Source organism: Dendrobates tinctorius, unplaced genomic scaffold (genome assembly GCF_039654945.1).
Source record: "Dendrobates tinctorius isolate UK_male_01 unplaced genomic scaffold, ASM3965494v1 ptg000022l, whole genome shotgun sequence".
Taxonomy (NCBI): domain Eukaryota; kingdom Metazoa; phylum Chordata; class Amphibia; order Anura; family Dendrobatidae; genus Dendrobates; species Dendrobates tinctorius.
The window spans coordinates 86,887,183-86,908,112 of NW_027361690.1; the positions used below are offsets into that span (position 1 = coordinate 86,887,183).

Here is a 20,930-nt window from a genome sequence, read left to right on the forward strand (position 1 = left end):
GAAATTCTGTGCTCTTTTTATCCACACATATCTTTGATCATTGTGGCCAAAAAGTTCTATTTTAACCTCATCGGTCCACAGAACTTGTGTCATGGTTTGCTCAGGCGTTCTTTGACAGTGCTTCTAGGGGGGTTAATACCATGTGGCCTCTCTTTGGTTGGGGGAGGGTCATATTTACCTGCCCCTGTGCTATGCCCATTGTCAGTTATACATCCAACCTTGGCTGAGCAGCTAACCCTGTGAATACCTGTGTGTATTGCTTGTATCTGTTTGCATGCATGTGTATGACCTGGTATGTTCCTCGTTTTGCATTTGTCTCCTGATTCAGTACTTCTTGTGATACTCCTGGTTTTGATCTCTGCTTTTTCCCATGACTGTCTGCTTGTTAGTCCCTCTGGTACCTCGTATCTCTCTCTGGTTTCTGATCCTGGCTTGTCTCTTACCACGCTATTTGTCTGTCCCCTTGGCTACTGCGCTGCTCTCTGGTCTGACCTTGGCTCGCTTGACACTTCTCTGTGCTTCCCCGGCTCCTGTAGTCATCCCTGGGAGTTCAGGACCTAGCCCTGCCTCTAAACCACTCCCACGGTGGTCACGTGCTGCAGGTCCTGTTCACCTACAGGCGTGCTCACAGCAGCACCCCATGTTACAGCAGAAGTTCCCGGCTTTCCCAGCACGTCCCCGGACACTCGTACAGTCTCTGGGGGTAAGTCTGCTACGGTGTCCGTTACAACTTGTTTGCAAAATGCATCAGGCTTCTTTAGATGTTCTTTTACATACTTCTGATGCTGAATTTTATGGTGAGGATGCAGGAGAAGTTTTCTTCTGATGACTCTTCCATGAAGGCCATATTTGTGCATGTGTCTCTGAACGGTAGAACAATGTACCACAACTCCAGAGTCTGCTAAATCTTTCTGAAGGTCTTTTTCAGTCAAGCAAGGGTTCAGATTTGACTCTCTAACAAAATGCTCACAATAACAGCGATGTTGACCAGGGGTCAGAGGCGTATCTAGGCTTTCTGGCACCCGGGGCAAGAATTCGGTTCGGCGCCCCCCCCGCCCAAGTACATATGCGACTTGCATACTTAGCCATGTACCCACGAGCTGCTCTCCCTAATGCTCGCAATGTTCAGTAAAAAACTGAGAGAAGCAGGAAGAGAAGCTCGTCACAGGACCATAACTATGAATATCGCTTATGAGTGAAGTGTCCATGTGAGGAGTGCTGGAACCTGCAGAGCTGAGTCCTGACATTGCAGCTTCTGAATTCTCACAACCAATGCACTGCACACTTTTAGGATGCAGACTCAGCACACGCCTGGACAACCCCTTTAATGTTCTTAACATAAATAAAAACTTGAGAATTAGTCAGTGTCACAAATAACATTTACATCCAGGTACCTTATAGATGATGTCGTCTCTGCAGTCGTTCTCCTTTTCTTCTTCTTGTCCAGACCCTATGATGAGTTTTCTCATCACCAGCCGTCTCTGCAGACTTCCATCTTCTCCGGTCTTCTGCAGCAAATCTCTACACGATCCCCTTAAAGATAGAAGTGTCATTACAATGCCCCTAAATACAAATATCTGCAATATACTGTCACCTCACACTATTCCCCTCCCTCCTCATACTGTCTCCTCTAACATCCCTCCTGTTCACCATACTGTCTCCTCATATATTTACCCCCTCACTCTCTATACTGTCTGCTCACACATACCCCCGACTCCCCATACTGTCTGCACACATCCCATCACCCTCACTCCCCATATTGTGTCCACTTACATTAACCCGTTCGCTCTCCATACTGTCTGCACCCATCATACTGTGACAGCACCAATCCCCCATACTGTTTCCTCATACATACTCTTCATTTTGTGTCCTCAAATCTCCCCACACATTAAATCCCCCCATTCCCACTCCAAATCCCCCATCCCCAATCCCCCACACACATTAAGTACCCCCATCCCCACTCCAAATCCCCCCATACACATTAAATAACCCCCCATCCACACTCCAAATCCTTCACACACATTAAATAACCCCCATCCCCACTCCAAATCCCCCCACACACATTAAATCCCCCATCCCCACTCCAAATCCCCACACACATTAACCCAATCCCCACTCATTAGCCCCATCACCACTCCAAATCCCCCCACACATTAAATAACCCCCATCCCCACTCAAAATACTCCCACACATTAACCCCATCCCCACTCATTAACCCTCATCACCACTCATTAACCCCACACACATTAACCCCCATCCCCACTCATTAACGCCCCCACACATTAACCCCATCCCCATTCATTAACCCCCCCCACACATTAACCCTTATCCCACTCATTAACCCCCCAATCATTAACCCCCATCCCCACTCATTAACGCCCCCACACATTAACCCCCATCCCCATTCATTAACCCCCCACACATTAACCCTTATTCCCACTCATTAACGCCCCCACGCATCAACCCCCATCCCCACACATTAACCCCCATGCCCTCTACAAATCCTCACACACATTAACCCACATCCCCTCTACAAATCCCCCCCATCTCCACTTATTAACTCCCCCTCATCTCCCATCTTTGGTGGTTCTTCAGCTCCACAGTGGAGCATACTTACCACCAGGGTTCTCTCTGGGCGCCGGGGAGTGACGTCAGCAGCGTGATCACATGACCTGATCACGCTGCTGACGTCACTCTGACCCGGCGGTCAGAGCTTCAATTTTACTGGTGTCTGTATAGACGCCAGTACAATTGTTCCCTGGGAGCCGGCACGTGTTCCTTCTCTGCGCCGGCTGTCAGATTGACAGCTGACACAGAGAATCGCTGACTCCCAGGCCGGGGGGGCGGAAGAACGCAGCCGCCAGGGAGGACACTGCGGACCGCTGCATTAGGCGGCCTGACTGCGCCCCCTGCTGGCTGCGCCCGGGGCAAATGCCCCGGCTGCCCCCTCTAGAGACGCCGCTGCAAGGGGTGCCCAAACTTTTGCATGACAATGTATATTAAGTGTGACGACACCTAGAGTGGACCCTCTGGGTCTTGGCACCAACCCTCCCAGGGCGAGCTGACCTAGTGAGGACCACCCCCTATACAGGGAGTGTCAGGAGCAAGCCCAAGGGGGTAAGGTACCACGACTGCTGGCACCAGGTGGCCGGCTCACAGGATTCATGAGTGAGTGTGTCTAGCAACATGGAATGTGCAGAGTACAAGAGTGTGCAAAGGATGGACACAGGGACATGCGGGGTACAGGACAATACAGGTCAAGTGTACGGGAACACAGAGAGTACAGAGAATACAAGGCGTGAAGGATAGTGCAAGGCGGGCACACGAGAGCAAGTATGGCATGCACAGACAAGCACGCCCGGGTGCGAGCAAAGCAGGGCGCGTTCAAAGGAGCACGCCTGAGTACAGAGTTAGACAGATTGTGCGCAGAGAGCACCCCTGAGTGCAAGTTTAGACAGAGCTCAGAGCAGAGGCAGAGCATGTGCAATGAAGCACGATAGAACACAGAGCAGAGTGTATGTATGGAGCATGTGGTGGGGAGCATGGCAAGGCAGAGTTCAGGAACAGAGCACAAGGCAGAGGACCTGAATACAGCATACAGCCAGGCAAGGACCAAGCAGACCAAGCCAGGAAGCACAACAATAATCCGGCACCTTCCATAGGAAGAGGTAGCCTGATATAGAGAAGGAGCACAGGGAATTCTGGGTTGTAATAGAATGGTCAGCTGTAATATACTGAGCTGCCATGATCAACCAGGCAGCCATCTTGTGAAAGAAACAGATTCAACTTTTACAATAGAACTAATACGATGTACTCTGGAAAAGCAGATGGAGGATATAAAATGAGATCATGCCCATTAACAAAGTTAGCAGATGTGCATACAGGTAAATTGGATCAGCCTCAGGGCAATGATAAAATAGAACCAACAAATATATGGTCAATATATGTATTTATGATAGTGTTAGTAGAAAACAGACTTCTACAATTGGCAAATGTATAAATTTATGGGTTTAATAATAATAAATAATAATCTTTATTTTTATATAGCGCTAACATATTCCACAGCGCTTTACAGTTTGCACATATTATCATCACTGTCCCCGATGGGGCTCACAATCTAAATTCCCTATCAGTATGTCTTTAGAATGTGTGAGGAAACCGGAGTACCCGGAGGAAACCCACGTAAACACGGGGAGAATATACAAACTCCTTACAGATGTTGTCCTTGGTGGGATTCGAACCCAGTACCTAACCAGCGCTAACCACTAATCAGCGCTAACCACTGAGCCACCGTGCCGCCCATGGGTTTAGTCTAAGAGCAGTAATAAGAATAATGTCAGTAGCTAGAGAGAATATTGAATTCATGGGTTTTAATGTGGTTTGGTGAAAAGTTAATTAATGATGTAATATTGTGTTACTTCTTCCTTTGTCCAAAAAGATATGATGTAACCATATATGCCCTTTTGCTATTTTATGTATATAGCTTCCTTTGTTTGCATAATGCATAAAAAGCCCCTGTTACTGTTGCTCGGGGCCATTCCACCGCCATTATGCCGCTTTGCCACACCTTGGCCAGGGCTGGGGCCTTTTCATCGCCAGACTTCTCAGCGATTCTTTGCCCGTCTTGAACCCTGATTTGTGCCTGCATGCTTCAACTTCACTGACTAATCCGCACCTGTTATGCCGTGTATCTCTTAATAAACTTCGACCTCAGCTTGATAAGAGGATTGCCTATGACCTTTTTCTCAGCTCTTCCAGCTCTCAGTAAGACGTTTTCTTACATGGGTCAGGTCCTCCAGGACCACAGAGAGGACAAGGCTGCAGCTAGAACCGAGAAAAGCGCACATGCGCACTAGCAACGTTGTGCAGCCATGGAACTAAGTACGAGAGGTGCGCGTGCGCACCCGACGGAAACCCCAGAGTGGCCAATGTGCCGGAAGTGGTGACGCCGGGCATGGGGTCCCGCCCCCAGGTGAGAGCGGCGTGACATTAAGTATGTGTAATCTGAAAACAATCAAGGTTATTCTTTCAATAGAGGTTACTGAAAATGTTTGGAAAGTTTCAAATGCCCCCTCCACCTACCTCCTGTCATCAGTTTTGCATTTAATGAGAATGTGACATGTAGGAGTAGTGCTGAGTGCTGTTGCTTCAAAAGCATCCAGCAACTAGAGGGGATAACATAGCCACAGGAGACAGGGAGTGGTTATCAGAGACCCAGGGGGACTGTGAGGAACTTGTTTAATATTCTGACAGCAGCCAAGGGATGAGTGTGTGTGATCTGTCTCTCACAAACGTTTAGGCAAGTGAACCATAGGGACACAGGATTAGCTGGTCTAACCCCTGTCCTGTTAGAAAGTTGAGAAAGTCTATCAGGAGCAGAAAGATAAGGACTGGAAGGAATTGTGTCACAGGGATCATCTCCCTCAGCAAACCCTCCTCCTCCATCTTACTGTGCTAGAAGGAATGCTGTGTACTACTGTGACTTTGTAAAGAGTCTTGAACTGTGCTCTCAAAAGAGACTGTTAGTCAATGTGCCTTTAAGAAGCAGCTGTACTGTTTATGAAGCCTGTGCTTAAAAGACTTGAATTATACTGGACGTGCTGTAATATTAAACTACACTGTTCATCTGTTCATGAGGACTCTGTCAATTGTTTCTGTGTGAGGAAGTGAATCCATCTTGTGCCCGAGGAAGCTGCAGTGCATGGTTGCCCTGAGTAATGGTTCCCCAGGGTTCCAAAGAATTCATGAGACCTGTTCCGTCCCGATCTGAAATTAGAGGCGTGCATGAAGCAAAAACCTGACAGCTGATACATTCTACCCAATCTGCCCAAAAATGTATTAATCGCTGGCCTTATGATCTCCACTAAGTATGTTTTACTTTTAACACTGCAGAGATAAAGAAACTTTAAAAGCCGCCAGGGACTGAGCTGCACAGGAAACAAGTTGGACAGGCGAATTCCCGGTTGTTTCTCCCTGTCGTCTGCCATGTAGTCATATATATCTCCTTATACATGCAGGGAGAAACTTGTCAATTCAGGATGGCGAGCGGGAAGAAGCTGGTTTGAACCTGCCAGTCTGATTTATCTCCTATAAGTGTGTTTTTATCTGAAATGCCACAGCAGTAAGAGAGTCAAACACAATTGGCTGAGATAGTATAGCCTAGGGCAGCATGCATCATCTGTCAGGTCCCCTTTAAAAGCTTTTAGATTGGGTGCATTTCTTGACTTTGTAATAACACTCACCGCTGGAGATGCTGGCAGCAGACATAGCGCTCGCTAGCGTTGAGATCAGAGAGGAGGTAGAAACAGAGCACAAAGAAAGGTTGCAGTGCTAGAGACAGGAGTGCTGCAGACTTTTCTACACAGGTCCCTCTAATACTTTCAGCAGATCCCTTAAAGGGAACCTGTCAGCAGTTTTGGCTGATATAAGACATTCTATAATGCTGTAGATAAGCACCCGATCTGACCTGCAAAAGAAGAAAAATACATTTTATTATACTCACCCAGATGGCAGGTCCTGGTCCGATGCCTCCCATCTTCTTGCGATGCCGCCCTCCTGCTTGTTCCATGGCTCCCAGGCAGGGCCGGACTGGCCATCTGGCAATTCTGGAAAATGCGAGAATCGTCTGTCTGGTCGTGGGTCGCCTTGTCTGCTACGTTGTTAACAGAATCAGTGTTCTCAAGACACCCATACTGTTAACAGTTGTGACGGAGCACAAAGTCATTGACTCCTTCACTTACCCCAGCAGGCCAGGTATCATTGGAAATGTTGGTCTTGTAGTAACTTTTGCTTTTTCATCCAGGGTAATATTAGTAATATATGTCATGTGGTGCTTGGGGATGGGGACAGCATGGGCCTGTGTGATTTCAAATGCCTGGGCTGAATTTCAGCCCCAGTCCGTACCTGCTCCCAGGTATCGCACTCCTGGCAGGCATACTTCTCTGTCCTGTTGAGGGCAGAGCAAAGTACTGCAGTATGCAGGCGCTGGGCCTCTTTGACCTTTCCTGGCACCTTCTCACTGCAGTACTATGCTCTGCACTAAACAGGGCAGATAAGTACGCCTGCACAGGAGGGATGTGCCGGGGAGCCATGACATAAGCAGGAGGGCGGCGATCATAAGATGATGGGAGGCGTTGGACCAGGACCTCCGGATGAGTATAATAAAACTTATTTTTCATAGGCTAGTTTCACATTAGCGCTTTTGAGCGCAGCGACGGCCTGCGCACGGCCGCCGCTAAGCCCCGCCCCCTGCCGCGCCTCCGCCGGTAGCTCCGCCTACCGGCGCATGACGCTGCATGCGTCCTGCGTCCCCTATCTTTATCACTGGGGGCACAGGCCGTGCGCAATATGCGTTTGGCGGCGCATGCGTCCTTTTCACGGTGCGGTTTGGTTGCTCTCGGTGCACCGTGTAAAGGACGCATGCGCCGCCAAACGCATACTGCGCATGGCCTGCGCCCCCAGTGATAAAGATAGGGGACGCAGGACGCATGCAGCGTCATGCGCCGGTAGGCGGAGCTACGGGCGGAGGCACGGCAGGGGGCGGGGCTTAGCGGCGGCCGTGCGCGGGCCGTCGCTGCGCTCAAAAGCGCTAATGTGAAACTAGCCTTATCTTGTAGGTCGAATCGGGGGCTTATCTACAGCATTATAGAATGAAAGGTGGCGGCCGTAACTTTTATCGGCCAAACCTGGTGACAGTTTCGCTTTAAGGCCGGGATCACAAAAGTGAGAAACTTGGACGAGTCTCGCATCTTAATACCCGGCACTGCCGCTGGCACTGGGGAGCGGAGCATGTGGCTACATGTATTTCTATTTAGCCGCACGCTCCGCTCCCGGGTGCCGGTAGCAAGTGTCGGGTATTGAGATGTGAGACTCGTCCGAGTTTCTCGCATGTGTGATCCCGGCCTAAGACTGTCTGTAGTCATTATGCCCCTTATCACTGGGAATCAACCAGTATAATTTGTGATCATATTATTTTCTACAGGAAAGATGTATATCTTTGTACCGTGTTAGCCAGTGGATAGAAAAATATTCAGGATTGAGAGTCCTCAGTAGTTGATACCTTTTAATGGCTAACTGAAAAGATGGTAATACATTGCAAGCTTTCGAGACTACTCAGGTCTCTTCATCAGGCTAGACTAATACAAAATCTGAAGTCACATATTTATGCACAATACAGCCTAGAAAAAATGCAATAGATAAGACAAGTGACGTGAAGCAGAACTATCAATATGGGAGAGGGAGAAACATAAATATAAACATTGGACCAGTTCATAGATAAGGAGTCTGGATGTTTTATGGTCCTCTGATTGGGGTCTAGTTCTGTGTTGCCCCGCAAGGTTTTAAAAGGAAATTCCTTAATTGATGTAAAAAGACATAAATCCATGCGACACATTCATTCCAGCACTGAGAGTGTCAAAGTTCGTCATAAATTTGTACTCCCAAACTCGTCTCTCTCTCTGAGATGTGAAGTTACCTTTCAATACCAGTAATTTCATATCCACGCTGCTGTGATCAGGGATACAGAAATGTTTTGCCACAGGTAGATCCATTCTTTTTTCTCTTATAGTGTGACGATGAGCATTCATCCTTGTTCTAAGCTTTTGCCCTGTCTCCCCCACATACAGACCCCCAGTTGGACATTTAGTACAAATAATTAAGTACTGTAAGTGGTGTACTTAATTATTTGTACTAAATGTCCAACTGGGGGTCTGTATGTGGGGGAGACAGGGCAAAAGCTTAGAACAAGGATGAATGCTCATCGTCACACTATAAGAGAAAAAAGAATGGATCTACCTGTGGCAAAACATTTCTGTATCCCTGATCACAGCAGCGTGGATATGAAATTACTGGTATTGAAAGGTAACTTCACATCTCAGAGAGAGAGACGAGTTTGGGAGTACAAATTTATGACGAACTTTGACACTCTCAGTGCTGGAATGAATGTGTCGCATGGATTTATGTCTTTTTACATCAATTAAGGAATTTCCTTTTAAAACCTTGCGGGGCAACACAGAACTAGACCCCAATCAGAGGACCATAAAACATCCAGACTCCTTATCTATGAACTGGTCCAATGTTTATATTTATGTTTCTCCCTCTCCCATATTGATAGTTCTGCTTCACGTCACTTGTCTTATCTATTGCATTTTTTCTAGGCTGTATTGTGCATAAATATGTGACTTCAGATTTTGTATTAGTCTAGCCTGATGAAGAGACCTGAGTAGTCTCGAAAGCTTGCAATGTGTTACCATCTTTTCAGTTAGCCATTAAAAGGTATCAACTACTGAGGACTCTCAATCCTGAATATTTTATTATTTTCTAGGAACCTTTGTATCCCAATTGTGAAATATGGAAAACCTCTTGTATCCAATACTATATAAAAGCAAATAAAATAGTTTCTAATAGGAACTTTCAAAGTGGATACAATCAGACTGTAGGAGGCAGCATGTTAGTAGGTAAATAATACATCTGGCAGAAGAACAAATAGAAGCCCCCTTGGAGCACTGATGTACTGGGGTCCACTTTATTAGAGTATTGTTTCATGTCTGTCCCCATGGGGAAGACATCCTATCCCATTATCAATGAGGAACCTATTTTCTCATACTTATTTTTCTGATATAGTCATCAGGATTTCCTTTCTTCTCTGCTGGAAAGGCTTTCAGCTGACTTCTACTATTGCTGCTTAGCTTACTCTAATACAAAGCAAACACAGCACCTGCTGGGTCCGGCACTGAGTAATATTGGACGTAGCGTGTTAACATTGCCGTACCTGAAGACTAAATAAGTGCATTGCTGCAGAAATATCTGTTCCCCACCGCTGACGTCATCATCCTGCAGCATCGGAGGCTCAAGGAGAGAAACATGTTTTTTATTCCACAGGAAAATCTGTTCCTTCCAATATGGTTAAAAAAGGGATTAGCTGAATGTCAATTCCTGCCCGTTACGTCAGTATCGAATGTACAATTCATAATACTTTTATATAAACAGAGGCTTGATCTATGATCAAGGCATTAACTGTTAAAAATGGCAGCCAGATGAGGTTTTGTATCCTCCTGGTATCATAACACTTATCTATAATCTTCCCTAATCATAACATGATGTAAACTTGTTCTAAAGAGGTGAAAAAAAACTTGTTTTTTTGCCAGCTTTCTTTCTTTGTGCTCGTCACCAGCAGAAATGATCAATGTTAATTCTATTAATTTCCTGTATGAGGTTTAGAGAAATGTTGAACAAAAATTACAACAGACCTTGGGTGGTTCTCAAGCCATAGGGCCTCAGTTGACATATCTTTCCCTTTAGTCATTCCTCATTATCCACTTGGACATTCTTCCATAGCTATTATAGATCACATGAATTGTACATGATAAGATCATTCCTGTATTGCCATTAAAGGACTGAATATTGTAATTGTCCCTCTGGAGTCTGGTACTGCTCAGTGGCCTCCATTGGTTACCAGGAGATTCCAAGAAAATAATAAATAGTTTGTAGATCTAAAACTATTTTGTAGATCAAAAGCATCACCAAAACTTTAAAATTTATCGCTCTGACTGCTAAGCTTCTTCTAGTAGCCGTAAACAAATGGAATAGTGAGAGGTGCTGGTGAAAGAAGGACAGAACTGTAGCTGCGTATTAGCCAGGGATTCAACCACATTAACATTTCATTTAAGAACAACAACCCCCCTTCTTAGGGCTAATGACAATCAGTAGTAATACTGCTGTTAGAAGCACTTGGGTCGGAGTCACCCTAAGGGTATATGCACACATTGCAGATTGCTGTGCGGAATTTTCCACGCAGAATCCGGTATTTTTGTCAGAATCCGCAGGTCAAAATCCACGCGTTTTTCCTGCGGATTTATTGCTGATTTAGTGCGGATTTCGCCTGCGTTTTTACACCTGCGGATTCCTATAATGGAATGGGTGTAAAAACGCTGCGGAATCCACACAAAGAATAGACATACTGCGGAAAATAAGCCGCTTCGTTTCCACACTGATTTTTCCGCAGCATGTGCACAGCGGTTTTTATTTCCCATTGATTAACATTGTACTGTAAATCACTATGAAATCTGCAGCGGATCCGCAACGTGTGCACATTCCCTAAACGTATGAAAAATTGGTCCGAGTCTCCCTGCCAAGAGTCGCATGAGTGTAATGCGAGTGTCATGCTAGTATAATCCGATTCTTCACACCTAGCATCTGATTTACATCCGATTGAAATGCGATTTTAACATGAGCTTTTATATAGAGCAATTCTCTGTTATTTACACATCGGTTTCAAAGGAAATATTTGTGAAAACTCACACACACATGCATATATACTGTATATATCCAAGCTGCTTGATGTTCCTGTGACTACAGTTGCACATATTACCATATATATTCGTGTATAAACCAAGTTTTTCAGCATATTTTTTGTGCTGAAAACGCCCCCTTCGGCTTATACACAAGTCAATTGTCCAGAAAGCCGGTGGAGGAGAGGGAGCGGTGGAGGAGCTGGTCACAGGAGACACGAGCCGGCGGCTGTCACTGTGCCCGCCGCTAAAGAGAAATGAATATTCATTTCTCTTATAGCAGGGCACAGTGACAGCCACCGTCTTCCAAAAGACAGCCTACTCACTGGATCCAGCTTCCAGCAGCTCTTCTGATACAATCACATGGCGCTGCTCATTAAGGTAATGAATATGCATGCTTCTCCACTCCCATAGGCATGGAGCGCATATTCATTACCTTAATGAGCAGCGCCACGTGATCGCGCTGGAAGAGCTTCTGGAAGCCGGAACCATGGAGATGCTGCGAGGGCACGCAGGTGGGTGAGTAGGATAGGGGATAAGGAGCCATGCATACCAGGATGGGTTGGGGAAGTCATGCATAGCAGGAGAGGGACAGGGGAACCATGCATAGCAGGACATTGATTGGGGAGCCATGCATAGCAGGACAGGGACCGGGGACCCATGCATAGCAGGACAAGGACCAGGAAGCTGTTGTGAGTTCATTTTCTGGTCTACCAGTTGTGAGTTCTCCTTCCAGGCTCCCTCTGGTGGTAACAGGAGGTAGTGAGGCTGATTTAATCAGTAGAGATCTTCCACCTGATAATGAGGATGATGATTGGACCTCAGGAATCTCAGATTGGATTTAAGACAGCCGACGCCCTACTCTGGTGCTGGTGATTCCTTCTGCTTGTCAGGTCTTGGTTCTCAGCTCTGTTCCAGTCAGCTCAAACAAAGTTTCTCTGCTAATGTTCACACTTGATTTTGCTGTTCTATTCAGTTTTTTGTGTGGTCAGCCAGCCCCAGCTGGGGCTGTGCTGAATTTCCACTCTTATTTATCTGTATTTGCCAATTTGCTTTATGTCCCTTATTAGATTGGCCTCTTTTTGCTCTGTCTCAGAATATTTCAGAGTGCTGATATAGTGGGAGAAGTCTAGTGACTTCAGGGTTAATTTTGTTATCAGAAGTGTTGGACATTATTTTGTAGGGTTTTGGGCAGATTGCAGACAGTGTCTTTCCTTTCCTCTCCTTTCTAGTTAGTTTGGGCATCATCGTTTGCTCAGCCTATTTTCATGCATGTGTTTGTGTTTTCATCTTGTTTCACCGTCAATACATGTGTTGGGGCTGTCTATTCCTTTGGGGTCTGCTCTGGGGCAGTTAGTTTTCCCCTTTTCTTGCTTTAGGCTTATTTAGTCCTCTGGCCGTGACGAGGCGTCTAGGTTCATCGTAGGTATGCTCCACGGCTGCTGCTAGTTGTGTGGTTAGGATCAGGGATCTGCAATCTGCATAGTTACCAACCTCCCTGGTTTTTCTGGGCTTAGCATGTTTAGGTTTTTTCCTCCTCGGTGACCCGTTCATAACAGAATCACCAGCCATACCGCAGATTCTAGGGTACTCAAAAACAGGAAAACGTTGTAAAAAAAAACAAAACAAAAAAAAGTGTCAGAATTTTTTTTTTAATGTAATTTTTCCTCTTTTTCTCTGGGGCCATAGGAGGATTTGTTTTCCTAATGGAGATTAAGCAATTGTCTGATCGTGTGGAGCAACTTGCTGCTGAAGTGCAGGGAATTTCCACCTACCTCATTCAGTCACATGCTGCTGAACCTAAGATCCCTACTCCTGATGTGTTTTCTGGGGATCGGTCTAAATTTCTGAATTTTAAGAATAATTGTAAATTATTTCTTGACTTGAAGCCTAACTCATCGGGGAGCTCTGCGCAGCAGGTTAAAATTGTCATCTCCTTGCTGCGCGGCGATCCCCAGGATTGGACTTTTTCTCTGACACATGAAAATCCTATTCTGACTAATGTGGATGCATTTTTTCAAGCCTTGGGTTTGTTGTATGATGAACCTAATGCTGTTGATCAAGCTGAGAGAACTCTGTTGACATTAAACCAGGGTCAGGATTCTGCAGAGTTATACTGTCAGAAATTCCAAAAGTGGGCGGTCCTTACTACATGGAATGATAGTGCTTTGGCAGCTCTCTTTCGGAAGGGTTTATCAGAGACCGTAAAAGATGTTATGGTGGGATTTCCTGTTCCCTCTGGTCTGGATGATTCCATGTCATTAGCTATTCAAGTTGATCGGCGTTTACGTGAACGTAAAACTACACGGGGAGGCGCTGCCACCTTTTGAACAAACATCTGAACCTATGCAATGTGATGGGGTTTTGTCTAGGGCGCAACGTCAGGACTTTAGAAGGCTTAATAAGCTGTGTTTTTTCTGTCGAGATGCCTCTCATACTATTTCTGTTTCTCCCTAAACGAGAGAAACGTTTTGCACACACATTTGCTGTGGGCAGTGTACAACCTAAGTTCCTTTTGGCAATTACTCTGATCTGCTCCTTATCCACATTTTCCACTAAGGCTTTTGTGGATTCAGGAGCAGCATTGAATCTGATGGATTTGGACTTTGCTAAACGTTGTGGTTTTTCCATGACGCCTCTGTGGATGCCTATTCCTTTGAGGGGGTATTGATGCTACTCCTTTGGCGGAGAATAAACCTCAGTTTTGGACCCAGGTGATAATGCGAGTTGCCCCAGACCACCAAGAAAATTGTAAATTTTTGGTGCTGCATAATTTGCATGATACTATTGTTCTGGGTTTTCCCTGGTTGCCAACTCATAATCCAGTTTTGGATTGGAAATCTGGTTCTGTGGTGAGTTGGGGTTGTCAGTGTGTTCTTGGGGATGCTCCTGTTTTCTCCACCTCTCCTCAGTCTCATGATATTCCTGATTATCTGGACGATTTTTCTGATGTATTTAGTGAGTAAGTCTGCATCTTTGCCTCCTCATAGGAGTTATGACTGTGCAATTGAGTTGATGCCTGGATGTAAATTTCCCAAGGGTCGGCTTTTCAACTTATCAGTACCCGAACATGATGCTATGCGATCCTATATTAAGAAGTCGTTGGAGAAGGGTCATATTAGACCATCCTCGTCACCTTTAGGTGCTGGTTTTTTTGTGGTCAAGAAAAATGGTTCATTAAGACCGTGTATTGATTGTTCCCTTAACAAGATGATGGTTAAATATCAGTACCTGTTACCTCTGATGTCTGATTTATTCTCCAGAGTTACGAGTGTCTGCTGGTTTACTAAGCTTGACCTCACGGGGGCGTATAATCTTATTTGCATCAAGCACGGGGATGAATGGAAGACGGCGTTTAATACTCCGGAGGGACATTTTGAGTCCTGGTGATGCCTTTTGGGCTCACTAAGGCTAGTTTCACACTAGCGTTTATGAGCGCAGCGACGGCCAGGGCACGGCCGCCGCTAAGCCCCGCCCCTGCCGCGCCTCCGCCGGTAGCTCCGCCCACCGGCGCATGACGCTGCATGCGCCCTGCATCCCCTATCTTTATCACTGGGGGCGCAGGCCGTGCGCAGTATGCGTTTGGCGGCGCATGCGTCCTTTTGACGGTGCGCCGACCTGCGCCAAACGCAACCTGCTGCATTTTGGTTGCGTCGGCGCACCGTCAAAAAGGCGCATGCGCCGCCAAATGCATACTGCGCACGGCCTGCGCCCCCAGTGATAAAGATAGGGAACACAGGGCGCATGCAGCGTCATGCGCCGGTGGGCGGAGCTACCGGCGGGGCGCGGTAGGGGGCGGGGCTTAGCGGCGGCCGTGCGCAGGCCGTCGCTGCGCTCATAAACGCTAGTGTGAAATTAGCCTAATGCCCCTTCTGTCTTCCAGTCCTTTATGAATGGCTTCTTAATCCTGTTTCTTTTCGATTGGCTCTTCCAGTTCCGTTCAAGATCCATAACGTATTTCACAAATCTCTGTTGAAGAGGTTTGTTGAGCCAGTGGTTCCTATGGCAGCACCTCCTGACCCTGTGTTGGTTGAAGGCAATGTGGAATATGAGGTAGAGAAAATATTGGACTCTCATTTGGTTAGACGGAGACTCCAGTATTTGGTCAAATGGAAGGGTTATGGCCAGGAGGATAATTCTTGGGTCTCTGCCTCTGATATTCATGCCAATAGATTGTTTCGTGCTTTTCACCGGGCCCATCCTGATCAGCCTGGTGGTGTGGATGAGGGTTCAGTGACCCCTCCTCAAGGGGGGGTACTGTTGTGAGTTCATTTTCTGGTCTACCAGTTGTGAGTTCTCCTTCCAGGCTCCCTCTGGTGGTAACAGGAGGTAGTGAGGCTGATTTAATCAGTAGAGATCTGCCACCTGATAATGAGGATGACGATTGGACCTCAGGAATCTCAGATTGGATTTAAGACAGCCGACGCCCTACTCTGGTGCTGGTGATTCCTTCTGCTTGTCAGGTCTTGGTTCTCAGCTCTGTTCCAGTCAGTTCAAGGTAAGTTTCTCTGCTAATGTTCACACTTGATTTTGTTGTTCTATTCAGTTTTTTGTGTGGTCAGCCAGCCTCAGCTGGGGCTGTGCTGAATTTCCACTCTTATTTATCTGTATTTGCCAATTTGCTTTTTGTCCCTTATTAGATTGGCCTCTTTTTGCTCTGTCTCAGAATATTTCAGAGTGCTGATATAGTGGGAGAAGTCTAGTGACTTCAGGGTTAATTTTGCTATCAGAAGTGTTGGACATTATTTTGTAGGGTTTTGGGTAGATTGCAGACAGTGTCTTTCCTTTCCTCTCCTTTCTAGCTAGTTTGGGCCCCATCGTTTGCTCAGCCTATTTTCCTGCCTGTGTTTGTGTTTTCATCTTGTTTCACCGTCAATACATGTGTGGGGGCTGTCTATTCCTTTGGGGTCTGCTCTGGGGCTGTTAGCTTTCCCCTTTTCTTGCTTTAGGCTCATTTAGTCCTCCGGCCGTGACGAGGAGTCTAGGTTCATCGCAGGTACGCTCCACGGCTGCTGCTAGTTGTGTGGTTAGGATCAGTGATCTGCAATCTGCATAGTTACCAACCTCTCTGGTTTTTGTGGGCTTAGCATGTTTAGGTTTTTTCCTCCTCGGTGACTCGTTCATAGCAGGGAGCCATGCATAGCAGGACAAGGACGGAAGAGCCATACACACAATGGCAGGGACCGGGGAGCCATGCATACAATGAAAGGGACCAGGGAGCCATGCATACCAGGACAGCGATAGGAAGCCATGCTTACCAGGACAGGGATGAGGGGACAATGCTTATACTCGAGTCAATAAGCTTACCCGGTTTTCCGTGGCAAAATTAGGTTCCTCGGCTTATACTCGAGTATATACAGTATTCAGAAATTTTACCTCCATGAGACTGTAGCCAACCTCCCTGGACGTGGCCGCAGAAAGAAAACTGACAAATCAAAGAGATGGATAATATGAATGGTAACAAAAGAGCCCAGAAAAACTTCTAAACAGATTAAAGGTGAACTTCAAGCTCAAGGAACATCAGTGTCAGATCGCACCACCCGTCGTTATATGAGCCAAAGGGGACTTCATGGGAGACGACCAAGGAGGACACCGTTGTTGAAAAAAAAATCGTAAAAAAAGCCAGACTGGAATTTGCTAAACTACATAAACTACAAATTTGACAAGTCACAATGCTTCTGGGAGAATGTCCTATGAACAGATGAGACAAAACTGGAACTTTTTGACAAGGCACATGAGCTCTATGTTCACAGACAGAAAAATGAAGCAAATCAAGAAAAGAACACTGTCCCTGCTGTGAAACATGGAGGGGGCTCTGTTATGCTCTGGGGCTGCTTTGCTGCATCTGGCACAGGGTGTCTAGAATCTGTGCAGAGTACAATGAAATCTCAAGACAATTAAGGGATTCTAGAGAGAAATATGCTGCCCAGTGTCAGAAAGCTTGTTGTTGTGAGTTCATTTTTCCCTTCACCGTTGAGGTCTGATGAACTCCCTCCTCTGGTGAAGGAAGGTAGTGAGGCTGATTACGAAACACCTGGGCAGCTAGATGATGACTGGGTGGCTGGAATTGAGGACTGGATATAAGGCAGCCGACGCCCTTCTGCCTTGCTGGTGATCCTGCTGGATTCTTGGAGACCAGTCTGATTCCTGCGTCTCAAAGCTAAGTTTTTCTGCTCTGCTTTGACAACTTCAGTTTTGTTTTTGTTTTGCCTTGTTTTTTGGGAGTTCTGCCATCCCCGGCCGGGGGTGAGCTGAGTTCCATTTTTGTCTCTGATCTGTTGATCTTTTGCTCTGTCTTCGGAATGTACCTGGGTGCTGATTTAGTCTTTTGAAGCCTAGCGACTTCAGGGCCTGTTTTTCCTACCAGTCGGTTGGCACATTTTGGATAGGGTTTTTGCGGATGGCAGACAGCAGCTTTCCTATCCTGTCCTATTTTAGTTAGCTTGGGCCCCATCATTTGCTCAACCTTTCTTTCTGTGTTAGTGTTTTCTTCTTGCTTCACCGTCATTATATGTTGGGGGCTGCCTATTGCTTTCAGGTCTGCTCTGGGGCAGTTTAGTTTTTCCCCTTTCTGTCTTTAGGCTATGTAGTTCTCTGGCTGTGATCGAGGGGTCAAGGGCACCGTAGGAACCCCCCACGGCTACTGCTAGTTGTTGTGGATAGGTTCAGGGGTCTGCAATCCGATAGATGCCAACCTCTCTGGTTTTTCTGGAGTTAGCTAGTATTTTGTTTTTTCCTCCTTCGGTGACTCATCATAACAACTTGGTCTCAGTCGCAGGTCAAGGGTCTTGCAACAGGATAATACCCAAAACACACACAGCTAAAAAAAATCCAAGAATGGCTAAGAGGGAAACATTGGACTATTCTGAAGTGGCCTTCTATGAGCCCTGACCTAAATCCTATTGAGCCTCTTTGGAAAGAGCTGAAACATGCCATCTTGAAAAAACAACCTTAAAACATGAGACGACTGGAGCAGTTTGCTCTTGAGGAGTGGGCAAAAATACCTGTCAAGAGATGCAGAAGTCTCATTGACAGTTACAGGAATCGTTTAATTGCAGTGATTGCCTCAAAAGATTGTGCAACAAAATATTAAGTTAAGGGTAGTATCATTACTGTCCAGGCCTATTTCATGAGTTTTATTTTTTTAATTCTGTGGAAGCATGGTTGAAAATCAATGTCTGACTTTCATTTGTTCATTTTCATAGATTTTTTATTTATTATTACTTTTGTCAGATTCAAGTTATTTCTGTCACCATTGTGGGTTTTTCTGTCATTAATCAATCAATCAAATTTATTATCGCCAAGTACATATTACATATATACAAGGAATTCTTTGTGGCAAAGAGGCAACATAATATATAACAACAGATACAACAAGTAACATCTAACAAGACACATACAGTATATAGTCTACACATGACGATTTAATTGTTGAACAGAGAGTGGATAGAAGCTGTTCATATGGCGGTTGGTGCTGCATTTGGGGACTCTGAAGCGACGTCCTGAAGGGAGTAGTTGGAATGAGGAGTGTCCCGGGTGAGAGGGATCGGATGAAATTTTCAATGCGTGGGATCGAATACTCTTATCATAAAGATCCTGGATTTTAGGCAGGGGGGAACCTATAATTCTCTCTGCTGTTCTGAAAGTCCTTTGTAAGCGGAGTTTGTCATGCGCAGTGGCTCCCCCATACCAGACTATCAGAGAGGAACAAATCACAGATCTGATGACAGCATTAAAGAATAAGATCAGCAGATTCTTAGACAAACCATATCTTTTCAGCTGACGCAGGAAGACCATCCTCTGTTGTGCTTTTCTTATAACAGCATCCACGTTTTTCCCCCATTTAAGATCATGAGAGATGATAACACCAAGGAATTTGGTCTCTGTGACCCTAAGAACCACTTCGTCACGTATGTAGATTGGAAGTATCTCATGTTGATCTTTCCTGAAATCCACAACCATCTCAGCAGTTTTTTTAGTGTTGAGTACAAGATTATTGGCTTTACACCAGTCACATATTCTTTTCACCTCACTCCGATACAAGTCTTCAGCATTTCCCCTGATGAGACCAATCAGTGTCATATCATCGGCAAATTTCAAGATTTTTACTGAGTCTGCTGAAGAGATGCAATCATTCGTATAGAGAGAAAACAGTAACGGGGACAAAACACACCCCTGAGGTGCCCCGATGTTTGTGACCAAGGTGTCCGAAGTGAATGGTCCAACTTTTACACTCTGTATCCTGGCTGTCTGGAAGTTATAAATCCACAAGCATAAGTTGAGAGGGAATCCAAGAGCTACCATTTTCTTATGAAGTAAATTCGGATCAATGGTATTGAACGCTGAGCTAAAGTCCATGAAAAGAATCCGGACATATGAGTGCAGTTCATCTGTATGATCCAAAATGTACTTCAGTGCCAGATTGACAGTGTCGTTTGCCGAACGATTCTCCTTATAGGCAAACTGAAGCGGGTCCCATAGCTTCTGCGTGAATTTTATCAGGTGGGACATCATAATTCTTTCGAAGACTTCAGCGATCACCACCATGTCTGGACGCGGCAAACAAGGAGGGAAGGTCCGCGCTAAAGCCAAGACCCGCTCATCCCGGGCAGGATTGCAGTTCCCGGTGGGTCGTGTGCACAGGCTTCTCCGCAAGGGCAACTACGCCGAGAGGGTGGGCGCCGGCGCTCCGGTCTATCTGGCTGCTGTGCTGGAGTATCTGACTGCTGAGATCCTGGAATTGGCCGGTAATGCCGCCCGGGACAAAAAGAAGACCTGCATCATCCCCCGACACCTGCAGCTGGCGGTGCGCAATGACGAGGAGCTGAACAGGCTGCTGGGTGGGGTGACCATCGCCCAGGGGGGCGTCCTGCCCAACATCCAGGCCGTGCTGCTGCCCAAGAAGACCGAGAGCAGCAAGTCCGGCAAGAGCAAGTGAGCGCTGCCGCCGATCCCACCTACACAACCGAGGGGTACTAACAATTTTGACCACGTGTGTGTATATATTAGATAGATAGATCTCACAAAATTAGAATATAATCAAGAAGGTTATTTATTTCAGTTCTTCAATGCAAAAAGTGAAACTCATATATTATATAGAGTCATTACAAACACAGTGATCTATTTCAAGTGTTTATTATTGTTAAAGTGGATGATTATGGCTTACAACCAATGAAAAAACAAAAGTCATTATCTCAGTAAATTAGAATAATTGCCAAAAAACAACTGCAAAGGATTCCTAAGCGTTGAGCCCCCTGCAGTCTACGCAGAACTGGTTGTCCAGTCCTTATTTGGGATGAGGACTACGGGCAATGCCAAAGCAATGCTGGATGTTTGGATGACCCCCCAAGCTTCAGCATCTTGTCTATTTACTGGCGCATGTGCTGCTGCACCTTCAGAGATACTCAATATGTTGAACGCCTAATTGGGGGTTGATCCTCAATGTCCACATGATGTATGGCTGACTCTCTGCTTTCCGGCTTGTTGCTGAATAAATCCCAGAAGGGATGTAGGGTTGCCCACAGCTGGTACCATTGGTCCGACAAGAGCTGGTGTCAAAGCTCCATATGCTTGATGGTCCCACCAGCCCTAGCCTGGGTGAGCATATCCGGGAGGGTCTCCACCTCTCCATCTTTTGGAAGG

General features: G+C 46.1%; 1 protein-coding gene across 1 annotated transcript; it reads left to right on the plus strand.

Moving 5' to 3' along the window:
• Positions 1–19,833: 19,833 nt before the first annotated feature.
• LOC141083987 (histone H2A type 1-like) lies at positions 19,834–20,248 on the plus strand. The gene has a single exon (XM_073568383.1). The coding sequence runs from the start codon at positions 19,834–19,836 to the stop codon at positions 20,224–20,226; it is 393 nt and encodes a 130-aa protein (XP_073424484.1). The 3' UTR covers positions 20,227–20,248.
• The last annotated feature ends 682 nt before the right edge of the window (positions 20,249–20,930 follow it).